The sequence below is a fragment of the Amphibalanus amphitrite genome, unplaced genomic scaffold (genome assembly GCF_019059575.1).
Source record: "Amphibalanus amphitrite isolate SeventyFive unplaced genomic scaffold, NRLGWU_Aamphi_draft 000245F_arrow, whole genome shotgun sequence".
NCBI lineage: Eukaryota > Metazoa > Arthropoda > Thecostraca > Balanomorpha > Balanidae > Amphibalanus > Amphibalanus amphitrite.
In genome coordinates, this window is record NW_024881740.1 from 25,570 (window position 1) to 42,635 (window position 17,066).

At 49.1% G+C, this 17,066-nt stretch overlaps 4 protein-coding genes across 5 annotated transcripts in view; 1 reads left to right on the plus strand and 3 right to left on the minus strand.

Annotated features, from left to right (window-relative positions):
* The window catches only part of LOC122386263 (polyamine-transporting ATPase 13A2-like), a 110,583-nt gene that overhangs the window by 18,858 nt on the left and 74,659 nt on the right, over positions 1 to 17,066 (plus strand).
* LOC122386268 (sulfotransferase family cytosolic 1B member 1-like) lies at positions 300 to 4,086 on the minus strand. The gene is made up of 2 exons (XM_043375303.1): positions 2,864 to 4,086; positions 300 to 1,416 (listed from the first exon to the last, which is right to left on the minus strand). The coding sequence occupies exon 2, from the start codon at positions 1,048 to 1,050 to the stop codon at positions 571 to 573; it is 480 nt and encodes a 159-aa protein (XP_043231238.1). The 5' UTR covers positions 1,051 to 1,416; positions 2,864 to 4,086; the 3' UTR covers positions 300 to 570.
* LOC122386265 (sulfotransferase 1A1-like) lies at positions 4,073 to 16,990 on the minus strand. 2 transcript variants are annotated; one of them, XM_043375301.1, is made up of 3 exons: positions 16,610 to 16,990; positions 4,951 to 5,204; positions 4,073 to 4,642 (listed from the first exon to the last, which is right to left on the minus strand). In XM_043375301.1, the coding sequence occupies exons 1-3, from the start codon at positions 16,812 to 16,814 to the stop codon at positions 4,109 to 4,111; spliced, it is 993 nt and encodes a 330-aa protein (XP_043231236.1). In that variant the 5' UTR covers positions 16,815 to 16,990; the 3' UTR covers positions 4,073 to 4,108. The 2 variants fall into 2 exon arrangements, with proteins under 2 accessions (XP_043231236.1, XP_043231235.1); XM_043375300.1 differs by lacking the exons at positions 4,073 to 4,642; positions 4,951 to 5,204 and adding exons at positions 11,389 to 12,426; positions 12,696 to 12,949 and having other exon boundaries at positions 16,610 to 16,954.
* Positions 5,211 to 6,789, minus strand: LOC122386267 (luciferin sulfotransferase-like). Its single transcript, XM_043375302.1, has one exon. It carries the CDS (start codon positions 6,694 to 6,696, stop codon positions 6,166 to 6,168), a length of 531 nt encoding a protein of 176 aa, XP_043231237.1. The 5' UTR covers positions 6,697 to 6,789; the 3' UTR covers positions 5,211 to 6,165.

Sequence of the window (17,066 nt, forward strand, 5' to 3'; positions counted from 1 at the left end):
TGTCAAACACTTCTTTGAACACGACCATCGGATCCAGAGGCGGTGCTGGGGTTAGACTAGGACTATGAATACCTTCCCTTTATATTGTTATTGGGAATTAGACGACATCCCAGCAAAATAGCTGATTTAATGTTCGCTCATCTCGACAACACCCTTATGGGATTTAAACTGAATTCATTGCTAGTCGCTACTCTATGCTTTGTGGCTACAGTTTATAGTTTATACATATTTTACGGCTGATATTTTGGGCTTGGTTACTTTAACTTAACATAGTTATTCGAGATTTAAAAAACCTTGGATATGTTATGTACTCTTATTTATTGACAGAAAGGCAAATAAGCAGCCATTGCGCTCCTAATAAGTTTCATGTTGCAAATCTTGTCACCTCTGCCCTAACTTGAAAGACCTTATATTGGCCCTATAAGTCCCTAAGACCTTTATGCCAGTGAAGACTTTCAAACCGCCGAGTAAAGTTGCAACGTTGGGTATTTGTTGTGAAAGCTTTTAAATTCCGCTTTTTAGCTCCGGTAAAAACTAATTGTAACTGAAGTGGAGCGGTGGACGAAGTTGCTACTTCTTCGGGAGCTCCGTGACCAGCTCCAGTCCGGTGCCTCCAAGGTTCTCCTCCATCCAAACGTCCATTTTCTGCGCCACCTCAGTGCTCAGGTGGTTCTTCCAGTCGCCCGTCTGGCCCTTCCTCATGAAGGCTATTCTTTCCCCACTGCTGTCTGTCTTTCGGTAGCCCATGTTCTCCTTGTTGACCCACTGGTTGTCCTTCATGCTTTCGAAGCTGAGGTGACGTTCGAGCTGCTCCAGTTGTTTTTCGGTCGGCTGCTTGCCGAGGTGGGCTGCCACGCGGTTGATGACGCCGCGAAGATCTTGCTTCATCTCCTCGAATGTGACAAACAGCATATTGGGGTGGTTCCGCTGTTTCCACGCCTGCAGAACATTCGAGAAGAAGGGCGTGCTGATGCAGCGACCGGCCATGTACAGCTCCGCGTACTGGTTGACTGCAGTTTCCGAACTCAGTGAATTATTGAGCTTCAGCATGTTGTAGAAGGCAGGGCTGCGGAGTCGATGGATTTTCGGCGACTCCGACTCCGACTCCGACTCCGGCTTTCAAAAACCAGCTCCGACTCCGACTCCGACTCCGGGCAGAATTGTCGACTCCGACCGACTCCAACTCCCGACTTTGACTCCGCAGACCTAGCAGGGCTGCGGAGTCGACAGATTTTCGGTGACTCCGACTCCGACTCCGGCTCGGGTTTCTAAAATCGACTCCGACTCCGACTCCGACTCCGACTCCGGTCACAACTGTCGACTCCGACCGACTCCGACTCCGACTCCGACTCCGACTCCGCAGCCCTGGTAGAAGGAGACGACGGCATCCTTGGGGTTCCTCGCGACATAGATCACCTGCAAAAGTGGAACACTCAGTAAAAATTGGAGTAGAGCTCTCATTCACGGACTGGTATGTTCATTTGCTCACTTCTTTTCGAAACGAAAATTACTGACGACGAACAAAACTCCAGAAAACGTGAAATGTCACGTTGCTGAGTTTTCATATATTTTAGGCCGTATTGTCGGTATTTTAACCCGCGCGGGGCTGGGGGGGGAGAAATTTTACCCCCCCCCCCTCGCGAATTTTTGCAATATCTCAAAAACGGCGTCGCGCAGCACCGCCAAACTTTCAGTACCTTTTCTTACATCAATTTGACACGTTCCCTGAAAATTTGGGCGAAATCCGTCGGATTTTTATTGAGAAATTGACGTTTTAGTGACGTCATGTTCGCCATTTTCGCCTCAAAAACGGCAAAAATTCAAACGCCGCTAACATCTTCATTTTTAAAGGAATCAAGACGTCACAAATAAGGTTATACGTAATTCTACTTTGTCTATCAAATGGCTATCTCGGTTTTTTGAAAATTTTGGATTTTGGCCCAATTTTTTCTAAAAAAACTGACTTTTTTGGGAAAATAATTATAAAATCCAAAATTTTGAGTGTATCGAAAAACCGGAATATATGTCAGAGAAGTGGTCTATGTGCACCTACATACCAAGTTTTAGAAGAATCGGTTCAAAAATGTGGTAGTTATTCAAAATTTTAAGACGTCACGACACACAAAAATTTTGAAAAATGATTTTTTTGGAAGTTCTAGACCTCGTACGGAAACAAAAATAGCACCATTCGATTCGCCGTGAAAAACTGCATCAGATTGACACCTTTTTAGGCCTTAACAACCAACTTCAAAATTTGACCTCACTTGACCTGACCTTGACCTGACCTCGACCTGAAATTCATCCAGAGGTGGTCCGTATCACTTATTGAGTGTGCTTATTGAATTCTATGAGTAAAATGACCCATAAAACATGTGTCGCACATGCCCTTTTCTATATTTTGTTTTTGGTGACCTGACCTGACCTGACCTGACCTTGACCTTGGCCTCTGAATGATATTGTATGCAACGAATATTGTCTTGGTAGCCTAAGAACACGTTTTGGGCAATCAGTCTCAGTCCATGACTCCATTCTTCGGCAACTACGGTGCAAGGCCGATACTGTAGGAACTTGCAATTTGTACCCTTGACCTGACCTTGACCTTGACCTCAAACCTTAAATTAAGTACATGTTTTTATTTGTTCGTGATGAGATCTTTCGATTGGCGTTTGAATTTTCCAAATCGGACCATTAGTTCGGGAGATAACAGGGGGGGGGGGGTAAAATTTACCCCCCCCCAGCCCCGCGCGTTCGGCTGGAGACCCCAGCCCCGCGCGGGTTAAAAGATAACTTAGCTTAATATTATCCAACGGAAATTCAACGGGTTTTGTTTCGCCCTATGATCGGATCGCTGCAACTGGCCTACCTTGCACGTGTCGAGCAGCGCTGGCGGCAGAAAGTTGAGCGGCAGATGGGTATTGATGTGCCAGGGCCGAGGCCGATCAGTGATGGGCATCATCATGCGGCTTCCTGAGGCGGTCATGGTCTCTCGCCTGCTCGGAGCTGCTAGCAACGGCATGTCCAGGAAGTGAGCGCGGTCGGGTACCAGGTAACTCTTCGCCGCCTCGAAGTCGCAGTCGTGGTTGACGAGCCAGGCCAGCTCAGACATCCAGGTGGTGCCTGTCATGGAAGGACGGAACAGTAGTTGGCATCTACGCGTGCAACGCTCTGTTCGACCGATATATGTAGGACAACATGTGGGACGCCCGATCGCAGATCTGTGCGAACTGCGTACACCACTAAAGCGACCGATATACATATGTAGGGCTACATGTGAGACGCACAACCGCAGATCTGTGCGAACTGCCTACACTACTAAGCCAAGCCATTTGTAAACGCGATGACCTAAGCCGCCTTTCGGTGACAGTTACCGATATACATAGCAACGGAGTGGTAATCTGTTTAATGTAATTTTTATCTGTACTTTGATATTGTCCTTGGAAATACCTTTGAATCTCTACACTCTTTTCAGTCTCATTAGGATTTTCTTTATTTTCAAGCATTATGTTAGTCGCATGCGCACTTGGAACGATCAACAGCTTTATTGAGTCTATTATTCCTTTATCGGCTACACCATAGATTGCCAATAAACAATCGTCCCATCATCATATGCTCATCTACATAGCAGGACACTGCTGATCTACATAGCTTCAGGCGTGATAGTGGTGTTTCTTACAACTGGCACTGCCCTTAACCTGCATGTCTGTGCACATACCTATACATAGTCATAGTCATAGTCAGTTTATATACATATGTGTCACTTGACAGTCATATAAAAAATGTCACAAAGTGCTACGGTCAAAATGACTGTAGAAGGCGAGACATCGATGTCCTGCACCAGGAGAAGCAATGTGACTTTCGCTGGACGGATGGCCCAGTCACTAGACCGACTGCGCATCTCCAAGAGAAGCTGTCTGAAATTGTTTGAACTCCAATTCTGGGAGCTCTGAAGTGTTCAGTTTCTCGGAAATGTCGCACTTATTGATATAAGCCAATTCGGGAATGGAAGGCTATTTACTTATGCTTCAAGGGCACAAGTGGGTAGTTTGGAAGACTTTTGGGCGTTAGCCGTTAATATACATTTCCCACGATCAACGGGTTAACGAAGTCGCTACTTCTGCGGGAGCTGCGTGACCAGCTCTAGTCCGGTGCCTCGAAGGTTCTCCTCCATCCAAACGTCCATCTTCTGCGCCACCTCGGCACTCAGGTGGTTCTTCCAGTCGCCCGTCTGGCCCTTCCTCATGAAAGCCCGTCGCTCTCCGGTGCTGCTATCTGGTTTTCGAAAGCCCAGATTCTCCTTGTTGACCCACTGGTTGTCCTTCATGCTTTCGAAGCTGAGGTGACGTTCGAGCTGCTCCAGTTGTTTTTCGGTCAGCTGCTTGCCGAGGTGGGCTGCCACGCGCTTAATGACACCGCGCAGATCTTGCTTCATCTCCTCGAATGTGACAAACAGCATATTGGGATGGTTCCGCTGTTCCCACGCTCGCAGTACATTCGAGAAGAAAGGTGCACCGAAGCGACGGCCAGTCATGTACAGCTCGGCGTACTGGTCAACCGTCAGCTCAGGACTCAACGTATCGTTGAGCTGCAACATCTTGTAGAGGGAAACAACGGCGTCCTTGGGGTTCCTGACCACGGAAATCACCTGAAAGAGTCAGGGGCTGCATCAAAGTCTGAAATTGCAATTGCAGAGTGAGCATTGAAATCGATGTCTACAGATAAAGAGATTCTCCTTGGCAGATACAAGCGCATCGTTAGTACAGACAAGGCAAGGCGAGCTGTCTATTGTCTGATGTTCGGCTTATTATATTTTATGATGAGCTGAAGTGTATGAGATTTTGAATATCCTGTGGTTGAATAATCTTCGGATCAACGTTTCGAGCGCCCATGCAAAGTTTTGGCCAAGGGAACTGAGAAACATTTGCCTTCGCTGGCGGACCACCATCCACTTACCTTGCACGTGTCGAGCAGCGCTGGCGGCAGAAAGTTGAGCGGCAGGTGGGTCTGGATGTGCCAGGGCCGAGGCCGATCAGTGATGGACATCACCATGCGGTTGCCGGCAGCCACCATGGCCTCCCGCCTGCTGGATGATACGAGCAACGGCATGTCCAGGAAGTGGGCTCGGTCTGGTGTCAGGTAGGCCTGCGCCGCCTGGAAGTCGCAGTCGTGGTTGACCAGCCAGGCCAGCTCAGACATCCAGTTGGTGCCTGCCATGGAAGGACGGGAAATTGGCTAGCGACTCCGGGCACTAGACAATCTGCAACGCTTCGTGGAAGGATGTTCGTTGAATCAGCGCAGGACACGAGGCCATCAAAGCTAAGATAGGCATACCTGGTGTTCCTTCCAATGAAGACGCTATCCTTTTCGAGCTACATAAAGGCAAAAGTACCCAAAATCTGAGTACATCAGATGTGTGTTTTTTAAGCTACCCGCGATTGGTTGTTTAGTCCTAATCTGGTACAGACATATCTATAATAGCCACACATATTTAAATAGCAGCATGTTAAGAAGTGCCTTCAATGTTTCGACACAGCCTACGAAGCGGGTGAACGAATAGTGTGGGCCCTAAGAAAGATCCTTGTGGGACTCACTCAAGCACACTATTCAGTAGCATTTTGTGGCATTCAATAGGCACTTCATGTTGCTGTTATTGATCATCAGCTTTTATATTTTATTCGTGCAGTGTCCTAGCGGAAAACAATGAAGGGATGTTTAATATGTATTTGAAGGAAAGATGATTATCCTCGTACAAAAAGTGAAACAGCAACATATAAAAGGTTCAAAATTTTAGCATGCTTCACCTTTTAGGTGAACCATAGTTTTCTTGAATCTATAATTGCTGGTGTATCTGCGATTGTCAATGTTTTGAATTGGGCCTTCTGAATTATAAGTCGTCGTGTTTTTACAAATAACAGTCGAGGAATGTTCTGTAGATAGATATGTATTGAAGACCCATAAGGCAGGTCAGTAGCATCTGCAAAAACTTGCTCTGATATTTCCCAGTTTGATTCGCGGAGCTTCGAGCCTCAATTTTAGACCCCTCGGGAGTTTTGCTATCCTGTTCTGATATTTGTGGTTGCTCAGACTTTTCTAGATCACGATTCAGGAGGCCAGAATGAGTTTGATGGTTGAATGGCGGTTTGAACGGTTCAGAAGTTGAAGAAGTCTTTACTTCTGCGGGAGCTCCGTGACCAGCTCCAGTCCGGTGCCTCGAAGGTTCTCCTCCATCCAAACGTCCATCTTCTGCGCCACCTCGGCACTCAGGTGGTTCTTCCAGTCGCCCGTCTGACCCTTCCTCATGAAGGCCTGACTCTCTCCGGTGCTGCTGTATGTTTTCTTGAATCCCATGTTCTCCTTGTTGACCCACTGGTTGTCCTTCATGCTTTCGAAGCTGAGGTGACGTTCGAGCTGCTCCAGTTGTTTTTCGGTTAGCTGCTTCCCGAGGTGGGCTGCCACGCGGTTGATGACACCGCGCAGATCTTGCTTCATCTCCTCGAATGTGACAAACAGCATATTGGGGTGGTTCCGCTGTTTCCACGCCTGCAGAACATTCGAGAAGAAGGGCGTGCTGATGCAGCGATCGGCCATGTACAGCTCGGCGTACTGGTCGACCGTCAGCTCCGGGCTCAGCGTTTTGTTGTTTTGCAACATCTTGTAGAAGGAGACGACGGCATCCTTGGGGTTTCTGACTACGTACATCACCTGTGAAATCGGTTCGATCGGCGTCAGAGTCGAAAAATGCTCACGCAAGTTTCTCTTTTATCGGTGGTATGCAAACTCAATGGTGCTTCAATTCGATATCTGACGATTGAATGAATTTTTAGGATATAGGCGATAGGGGTTTTGTGGCTGAACTTTTTATATTTATTTTGTCAATGTCGGACCTTGGGGATATGAAGACGTATACCGTTTCTGACAAGCTACAAGTCGCCTACCTTGCACGTATCGAGCAGCGCTGGCGGCAGAAAGTTGAGCGGCAGGTGGGTCTGGATGTGCCAGGGACGAGGCCGATCAGTGATGGGCATCACTATTCGACTGCCAGCGTCGACCAACGCCTGACGTCGGCTGGGCGACGCCAGTACGGACATGTCCAGAGAGTGTACGCGGTCGGGTACCAGGTAACTCTTTGCCGCCTCGAAGTCGCAGTCGTGGCTGATGAGCCAGGCCAGCTCAGACATCCACGTGGTGCCTGCCGCGGAAGGACCGAACAGAGGCTAGCGACGGCGACGGAACGGTATGCGAAAAAGAGACTAATGAAAGGAACATAGGTACTCTATGTGAAGGCATCTTTCGTTGAATGTTGCTACCCGAGATGTGTTTTCGATTCTTTGATAACTGGAGTCCATACTATCATCTCAATCTGGCTTTTTCAGGATGGAAAATATCGGCGCATTTTGAGCTTGCACGAATGGTTGTAACGCTTTGTAATTGGATTGTTTCTTGAATTTATGACCGCTGATGTGAGTGCTTACAGGGCATTGCAGTAGTCATCGTCCACGATCCCAGTTGTCATGTTTTCCAAATGTTTTCCTGTGTTACTTGTATTAACTACAAAAGAACAGTCTAGTATAATGCTAACAGTTAACACATTGGTTGATGTGAGACAGACAAGCCCGGCTAGGGTGTATTTAAACTCTCACATCGCTTTTCCTTCTCACATCTTTTTACAAAGCTGCACATGTTCTGCACCATCAAAGCATTCTGAAGAGATTACATCGCGTTTCGGACAGAACTGAAGAACGGAACCCGGGGAGTGTGGCCATTGATGTTTGTACTGTAGAATGCCGAAGGCAGGCTGGCGCTCGGACGAGGCTCGAAAGAAGCTGCCATGAAAGGAATTTGGGTTCTCTGGAGTGCGCAGCTTCTCTGGAGCTTTTGCCTCCGGGCCATTTCTGAGTCGTGGAAGTTGGTGCGTCTTTCTTTACACTCCTACAGTACTGATTGATTGTTGAGATTGGCGGGTGTACAGAAGTATGGAGTTGGCGCAGGTCTGTAGTTGGCAGAGTCGCTACTTCTTCGGGAGCTCCGTGACCAGCTCCAGTCCGGTGCCTCGAAGGTTCTCCTCCATCCAAACGTCCATCTTCTGGGCCACCTCAGTGCTCAGGTTGTTCTTCCAGTCGCCCGTCTGACCCTTCCTCATGAAGGCTTGGCTCTCTCCTGTGCTGCTGTCTGTCTTCCGGTAGCCCAGATTCTCCTTGTTCACCCACTGGTTGTCCTTCATGCTTTCGAAGCTGAGGTGACGTTCGAGCTGCTCCAGTTGTTTTTCGGTTATCTGCTTCCCGAGGTGGGCTGCCACGCGGTTGATGACACCGCGCAGATCTTGCTTCATCTCCTCGAATGTGACAAACAGCATATTGGGGTGGTTCCGCTGTTTCCACGCCTGCAGAACATTCGAGAAGAAGGGCGTGCTGATGCAGCGATCGGCCATGTACAGCTCGGCGTACTGGTCGACCGTCAGCTCCGGGCTCAGCGTTTTGTTGTTCTGCAACATCTTGTAGAAGGAGACGACGGCATCCTTGGGGTTTCTGACTACGTACATCACCTGTGAAATCGGTTCGATCGGCGTCAGAGTCGAAAAATGCTCACGCAAGTTTCTCTTTTATCGGTGGTATGCAAACTCAATGGTGCTTCAATTTGATATCTGACGATTGAATGAATTTTTAGGATATAGGCGATAGGGGTTTTGTGGCTGAACTTTTTATATTTATTTTGTCAATGTCGGACCTTGGGGATATGAAGACGTATACCGTTTCTGACAAGCTACAAGTCGCCATAGGCGGTCCCAGGGGGGGGGGGGGGACACGGGGGCCATGGCCCCTCCTTTGGTGCTGAAAGGTGGGGCCATACTGTCTTTTGGCCCCACCTTTCAGATCGAACAAAAGTCCTAGAAAAAACTTTTTGTATGTTTCATTTTCTTTCTTGTGCCATCAAAGGACGTAAAGTTCACTCATGAGTGGGCTCAGTTTCGCATTCTGTCAATTTGGCGGTCAGGGTCGCTGGCACCGGTTCACGAGTATGGCCGGATCTTACGAGTAGGTATATGGAATATCAGCGTGGGTTTACTTGAGGGTCTGGCTGGCATGAGACCCTCTTCGGCAGTGGCGGGTGGGCCCTGCCAAATGAGCGTGGCTCTACGACACTAAAGTAAGACCTCAGGGGTTGGTGCAGTGCACCTCAGAAGCCCGGTGGTGACGCCGTATGCCGGCTTGGTTTCTTAAGGATTAGCGTGGGACCTCCGGGGCCTGCATAGAGTTTGCATGAGCTAGTATATAATCTCAGAGGCATGTGTGATGTGTACACAGTGGCGGTCGCGGGGGGGAGGCATCAGGGCCATGCCCCCCCCCCCAAAGGCCAATAAAGGGGGCCATCATATCATTTGCCCCTCCCCCTCAAACAACCAATGGGCCCCCATAGGTGTATGGGGCCCTGGCCCTTTTTCGATCGTCACGAGGCTCAAAAACCCACGCCCAGCTATTAATATAGCTCCAACACCGGTCTTCGAGCGTCCTACACTGACCTCTGAGGGAACTTCAGTGACGGTCAAGCGCCCACGTTGACCGCTAAAAGCCCAGATCAACCTCTGAGGCCACACATCTGGCCTATGAGGGCCCCTAATCGGCTTCAGGGGCCCCAACCGGCGTCTGAGGGTCTCACACCGGTCTCTGGTGGCCTTATTTCTGTCTCTGGTGTCCCAAGACGACCATTTAGGTGCCAGTGAGGGCCCCGCATTGGCTGCTGAAGACCCGATGCCGGCCTCTAAGGGCCTGCATTGGCCTCTGAGGACGGCCCATCTTGGCCTCTGAGGGCCCTCTGTTGTCCTCTGGGGTCCAACGACGGCTCATGCCGGTCTTTTAGGGCCCCACGCTGACCTCTGAGGGCCCCATGTTGGCCTGTAATGAGTAAGGACCCACATTAGCCTCTGAGAGCCCAACTCGGTCTCTGATGGTCTCAAACTATTGGCCTTTGCAGTTTGCAGGCCCTGTACTGGTCTCTGAGGGCCCTAAACTGGCCTCTACGTGAAAACATACGAGTACATGGGTGGGTTTCTGAAGATCACAGGGCTCACGCACACTCCGGCACAGCCTTACGTTGGTCCTGATCGAGATTACTTTACATCATGATGGTCCCGCGCAGATTCCCTCATATTTCTACGTCGGGACCCCATGAGCCGGTGTGGGTCCTGGGGCTGGCAGAGAGTGAGAGACTAATGAAGTCCTTAGGGTTCAGGGCCAGTCTTTTTAGCAGTAGGACTATACAGGTTGAGTGAGCCCCAATAGAGCCGTTGCGAAGCCCCGCAGGAGTCGCGCGCGACCCTCATATGCCAATTTTGAAAGCTCGGAACCTGTGGGGGTCTCCAGAGGTCGGTGTACCTACTCTATCCCGCCGCCACACGACTATATGGGTAAATGTCATAGTCTGAAAATGCTCTCTGGGTTTCACATGCTTGTTCAAAGCAAGAGGTATCTGTACTTTTCCGAATTGTTTTATAGTTGTAAGGTCATGAATCCGCGTGCCCGACCTTCCAGTATATATGCTATAATGCTACACCGATCCGTCGTCATGGTGCAGTGGCCCGACTGGTGGAAACCCCGTGGGACGGAAAATGGAACTGGTCATTTTGCCTTAAATTGAGCTTAAAGATTTCACGCAAGAATGAGATGGATAAAGCATAAGTAATGCCAACTGCGCGGCGCCTCGTGGACGTAAAAAAATTAGCCGATCACCCCCCCCCCCCCTCCCGGTGACGGATAAATGTTATGTCCCGCGAGTGTGACTTTGGCCCCCCCTTTTGCTAGCGGCTGCGACCGCCAGTGCAAGTCGCCTACCTTGCACGTGTCGAGCAGCGCTGGCGGCAGAAAGTTGAGCGGCAGGTGGGTCTGGATGTGCCAGGGACGAGGCCGATCAGTGATGGGCATCACTATTCGACTGCCAGCGTCGACCAACGCCTGACGTCGGCTGGGCGACGCCAGTACGGACATGTCCAGAGAGTGAGCGCGGTCGGGTACCAGGTAACTCTGCGCCGCCTCGAAGTCGCAGTCGTGGTTGACGAGCCAGGCCAGCTCAGACATCCACGTGGTGCCTGTCATGGAAGGACGGAACAGAGGCTAGCGACGGCGACGGAACGGTACGCGAAAAAGAGACTAATGAAAGGAACATACTTTCTGTGAAGGCATCTTTCGTTGAATGTTGCTACCCGAGATGTGTTTTCGATTCTTTGATAACTGGAGTCCATACTATCATCTCAATCTGGCTTTTTCAGGATGGAAAATATCGGCGCATTTTGAGCTTGCACGAATGGTTGTAACGCTTTGTAATTGGATTGTTTCTTGAATTTATGACCGCTGATGTGAGTGCTTACAGGGCATTGCAGTAGTCATCGTCCACGATCCCAGTTGTCATGTTTTCCAAATGTTTTCCTGTGCTACTTGTATTAACTACAAAAGAACAGTCTAGTATCATGCTAACAGTTAACACATTGGTTGATGTGAGACAGACAAGCCCGGCTAGGGTGTATTTAAACTCTCACATCGCTTTTCCTTCTCACATCTTTTTACAAAGCTGCACATGTTTTGCACCATCAAAGCATTCTAAAGAGATTACATCGCGTTTCGGACAGAACTGAAGAACGGAACCCGGGGAGTGTGGCCGTTGATGTTTGTACTGTAGAATGCCGAAGGCAGGCTGGCGCTCGGACGAGGCTCGAAAGAAGCTGCCATGAAAGGAATTTGGGTTCTCTGGAGCGCGCAGCTTCTCTGGAGCTTTTGCCTCCGGGCCATTTCTGAGTCGTGGAAGTTGGTGCGTCTTTCTTTACACTCCTACAGTACTGATTGATTGTTGAGATTGGCGGGTGTACACAAGTATGGAGTTGGCACAGGTCTGTAGTTGGCAGAGTCGCTACTTCTTCGGGAGCTCCGTGACCAGCTCCAGTCCGGTGCCTCGAAGGTTCTCCTCCATCCAAACGTCCATCTTCTGGGCCACCTCAGTGCTCAGGTTGTTCTTCCAGTCGCCCGTCTGACCCTTCCTCATGAAGGCTTGGCTCTCTCCTGTGCTGCTGTCTGTCTTCCGGTAGCCCAGATTCTCCTTGTTCACCCACTGGTTGTCCTTCATGCTTTCGAAGCTGAGGTGACGTTCGAGCTGCTCCAGTTGTTTTTCGGTTAGCTGCTTGCCGAGGTGGGCTGCCACGCGGTTGATGACACCGCGCAGATCTTGCTTCATCTCCTCGAATGTGACAAACAGCATATTGGGGTGGTTCCGCTGTTTCCACGCCTGCAGAACATTCGAGAAGAAAGGCGTGCTGATGCAGCGATCGGCCATGTACAGCTCGGCGTACTGGTCGACCGTCAGCTCCGGGCTCAGTGTTTTGTTGTTTTGCAACATCTTGTAGAAGGAGACGACGGCATCCTTGGGGTTTCTTACCACATAAATCACCTGTGGGAACGGTTGGATCGGCGTCATAATCGACAACATGAATACTCCTTTTATGGCAGCGTGGGACAATGAAAACTGCCGTTTGTGTCGCTAAATCGTTGCATTTTTTAAGATGGCAAGCTAAATTGAACGGTGAGTTGTGCTTCGTGTTTTTTATGAGACTGACAGTCATCGGCACTGATACTGAAACATTCGAGCATTATGCGTCGAACGTGGCTTTGAACTGGACTAGGGCGATAGCTGTATTGGGTATAATGAGGGTAACTTGCCTTGCACGTGTCGAGCAGCGCTGGCGGCAGAAAGTTGAGCGGCAGGTGGGTCTGGATGTGCCAGGGCCGAGGCCGATCAGTGATGGGCATCATCATGCGGCTTCCGGAAGCGGTCATGGCCTCTCGCCCCCGGGGTGACGCCAGAACCGGCATGTCCAGGAAGTGAGCGCGGTCGGGTACCAGGTAACTCTTTGCCGCCTCGAAGTCGCAGTCGTGATTGACGAGCCAGGCCAGCTCAGACATCCATGTGGTGCCTGCCGCGCAGGGAAGACGTCAGAAGTGCTGGATATGAGACTCAATGTCACCTGTCTGATGGACTTTGGGTGCGTCCTCTTCATCCAGCAAGTCTCGTCAATTGCCGGACCAGAAGCAGCGGAACGGTGTAGGAGGCTAATGCGAATGGAGTACCGACCTTTGGCAAATATTTGTGAGAATATGCTGAGGCGCACTCATCTGTCATCAATATGTAATATGCCGGTGTACCCTGTTAATGGTTACGGGATAAGTGAGCATGCATATCACATTTCATGTCCCTGAAAAATCGGAATTTCGGCCTTTTGAAATACCATTCATACATACCTCAAGGTCCAAGCATGAACCAAGCGGAAAAGTAACCACGCAGGTTCAGTATCCATGTCATGCCTACGGGCTAAGAGTCTCTAATTTTGCTATTACAATTATAGCTTATCTAAGATCGCCTTTTCATCAACCTGCCACATCTTTAATTTCCTTGGTTCTTAGTGCTTTTGGATCCTAATGCCAGTGCCAAAGGCTGTCCGCTATTGGACATATCACAATCGTAACAAAAACAAGCCGCGAGTGACATAAAAAGCTCGTGTGACCTCCAGTCACCGTCGATCGGTGGTGTTGCGCGGCGGCAAAAACGGCTGCCTGTTGCGCGCGCTCGACTCCAGTGCGATGCTGAGCTCAACTGGTGGGGTCCGGCGACCCAACTGCGCGCTCACAGAGGCAGGAAGTGGGCGAGATAAGGAGGGGAAGAGAGAGGGAGCGAGGGCCACTTGGAGACAGGGTCAGAAGTTCAGAACAGACAGGAACAGAGACAAAGGGAGGGCGGGTTGAGGAAAGACAAGGCCACTAGAGTGCCGTGCGAGAGCGTCCTAGTGCAGGTTTAATGATGACTGCACTGACAAAATAAGCACTGTTTTTTTTATGGGAAGACAGTTGTAGGGAGGGAGGGCAAGGCATCAATTACATACTCCACAAGACATGAGCTGGATTTGGATGGGGCAGCATAACTGGAGTGGACGGTGGCTGACAGCTGTCGAGGCATGGCAGTGTTGGGTAATGGATGCACCATCCACTGAATGACCAAAAGCAGCGGCTGTCGGTTACGTAATGATCAGGTTTACAGAGGTCGGGCAGTTACCATGACCGGCCACTCGACAGTACCTGCGTACTATGGCCCAGGCAGAGTTCGATTCATTTCTCCCGGGTAGTGTATGCGAACTCGATATGAGCTATTGCCATTGCATTCACTGTTGTGAAACGAGTGGTACGGTTTTGATTTCCTTACGGCGTGTATCCCGCTTCAAATAACGAAAGCCTGCTGCAAACCATGCGCAAAAACGCACTACGGTATTTGTTGTGCAACCAGTCTCGCTATTGGCGTGCCGCTCGACTTTTCAGTGTAGCTTGCCGTTCCGGAGACCGGCCCCGCGAGTAAACAGTGTGCAGGATGAGGCCTGCGCCATTGCGTTACGTAAACGTTCTCAGACCTCACACATTCGCCAGTGATGCTGCACAACCGGCCGTGTTTGTCGTATGGGGGGGGGGGGGATCGCTTCCATGACAAAATATCGAAACGCAAAATATCGAAGCGCAAAATATCGAACGCAAATTATCGAAAGCAAAATATCGAAGTCGCAAATTATCGAAATCGCAAAATATCGAAATCGCAAAATATCGAATTGCAAATTATCGAAATCGCAAAATATCGAAATTGCAAAATATCGAATCGCAAAATATCGAATTGCAAAATATCGAAATCGCAAAATATCGAATAGCATAATATCGAAAGCAAAATATCAAAACGCAAACTATCGAAACGCAAAATATCGAAAGACAAAATATCGGAAGACAAAATATCGAAAGACAAAATATCGAAAGACAAAATATTAAAAGACAAAATATCGAAAGACAAAATATCGAAAAGGCAAAATATCGAACGCAGAATATCGAAAAGACAAAATAGCGAACGCAAAATATCGAACAGACAAAATATCGAACGCAAAATATCGAAAAGGCAGAATATCGAACGCAGAATATCGAAAAGGCAAAATATCGAACGCAAAATATCGAACAGACAAAATATCGAACGCAAAATATCGAAAAGGCAAAATATCGAACGCAAAATATCGAAAAGGCAAAATATCGAACGCAAAATATCGAAAAGACAAAATAACGAACGCAAAGTGTCGAAAAGGTAAAATATCGACTTGAAATGGCCCTCTGCGGACTCCTTAGAGCTCTGTCGAACTCATCGGGCCCTCTGTTATCTGTAGGCCTCAAAGAGCAATCAGCGGGTCCATGACAGACTTGGAAAACTCTGATATTTTTTGTAGATCTCAGCAGTGGCGGCGGAAGGTAATTTCGGATGGGGGTGCAAAGTTTTCTCAAGGGGCCCCTCTGGAAGCTTCGCCCCCCCCCCGATATTTTTAGTGTTTATCATTGCTTTATGAAAAACGAAGATTTTGGAAAACTATCCCCAAAAACACGACGCAGTGAAATTAAAATGATGTTAACCCGCGCCTGACTGGGGTATATTCCATAACACAACTGACTGGGGGGGCTATTTGGAGCCCCCCCCCCCTCCTATCTCCGAAGCTACTGGACCGATTTTCAAAACTCAAACGGTGTTTGATAGCAGTGGCGGATCCAAGGGAGGGCAAATAGGGCAATTGCCCTCCACAAAGGACATCATTTTTAGCATTACGTCTATGGCAGTGCATGAAAAGAAACAATAAATTGTGATGTTTTGCCCTTCCCAAAACTCTGGGTTGGATCCGCCTATGTTTGATAGCCCTGGAAGATCTGTCGAGCGAAACCTAATTTCGACAGAGTTCGACAGAGCTCTAAGGAGTCCGCAGAGGGCCATTTCAAGTCGATATTTTACCTTTTCGACGCTTTGCGTTCGTTATTTTGTCATTTCGATATTTTGCGTTCGATATTTTGCCTTTTCGATATTCTGCGTTCGATATTCTGCCTTTTCGATATTTTGCGTTCGATATTTTGTCTGTTCGATATTTTGCGTTCGATATTTTGTCTTTTCGATATTCTGCGTTCGATATTTTATCTTTTCGATATTCTGCGTTCCATATTTTGCCTTTTCGATATTTTGTCTTTCGATATTTTGTCTGTTCGATATTTTGCGTTCGATATTTTGTCTTTTCGATATTCTGCGTTCGATATTTTGTCTGTTCGATATTTTGTCTTTCGATATTTTGTCTTTCGATGTTCTGTCTTTCGATATTTTGTCTTTCAATATTTTGTCTTTCGATATTTTGCGTTTCGATATTTTGCTTTCGATATTATGCTATTCGATATTTTGCGAGTTCGATATTTTGCAATTCGATATTATGCAATTCGATATTTTGCGATGTCGATATTTTGCGATGTCGATATTTTGCGGTTCGATATTTTGCGATTTCGATATTTTGCGCATTCGATATTTTGCTTTCGATCTTCTGCCACTTCGATAATTTGTCTTCGATATTTTGCTATTCGATATTTTGCTTTTCGATATTTTGTCCGGAACCCGGGGGGATCATGGGTTTTGTCGAGACTACCGCGCCAGTCGTCTTGTTTGTTCGGTACCGTAAAAAAACCGCCAACTACACCTTTATCTGGAACTTTCACACATAGTTTGAGCCACCTGGCGCGATAGCGATGCTCACCGCATTTGGGCGGTGTCAGCAGCCACAGGTCGTCGGCGTGCAGCGGCGTCTGGTAGAGCTTCTGCAGGATGGGCAGCGCGTCTGCGCTGTACACCACTCGGTCCGGCCCGAACATGGCCAGCCCGTGCTGCCGGTAGCTGGGGAACGCGGCGTACACGGCCTCCTCCGAGGCCGGGATCGGCTCGCCGGTGAACGGGAACTCCATGGCGGCCGGACGAGCGGTGCTCTCTCTCTCTACTGTCAGTCCGCTCCCGTACCCTCCGTGACGACTCCCGGCGCACGACTGGGCCCCGCGCCGTCCCTGCTGCCGCCCGGTCCGGTCCGACTCTGGAGCCCTGCGGGTACCCACAGCCAGCTGTCCGTCGCGTGCCGGTCCCGCGTAGGGCTTCTGCCGCGCCGGGATCTCGGACCAGCCACAGTCGACAAACAACCTTGAACGGATGGCCACCGTCAAACC

Bases quoted from the DNA above. Each gene is read 5' to 3' on its own strand.
- LOC122386268 (XM_043375303.1), bottom strand. From the start codon at position 1,050: ATGCTGAAGCTCAATAATTCACTGAGTTCGGAAACTGCAGTCAACCAG.
- LOC122386267 (XM_043375302.1), bottom strand. From the start codon at position 6,696: ATGTACGTAGTCAGAAACCCCAAGGATGCCGTCGTCTCCTTCTACAAG.
- LOC122386265 (XM_043375301.1), bottom strand. From the start codon at position 16,814: ATGGAGTTCCCGTTCACCGGCGAGCCGATCCCGGCCTCGGAGGAGGCC. The intron at 5,205-16,609 runs GTGAGCATCGCT...CTTCCATGGCAG, and splicing joins GCTGACACCGCCCAAATGCG to GCACCAACTGGATGTCTGAG. The intron at 4,643-4,950 runs GTAAGTGGATGG...TGACTCTTTCAG, and splicing joins CGCTGCTCGACACGTGCAAG to GTGATTTCCGTGGTCAGGAA.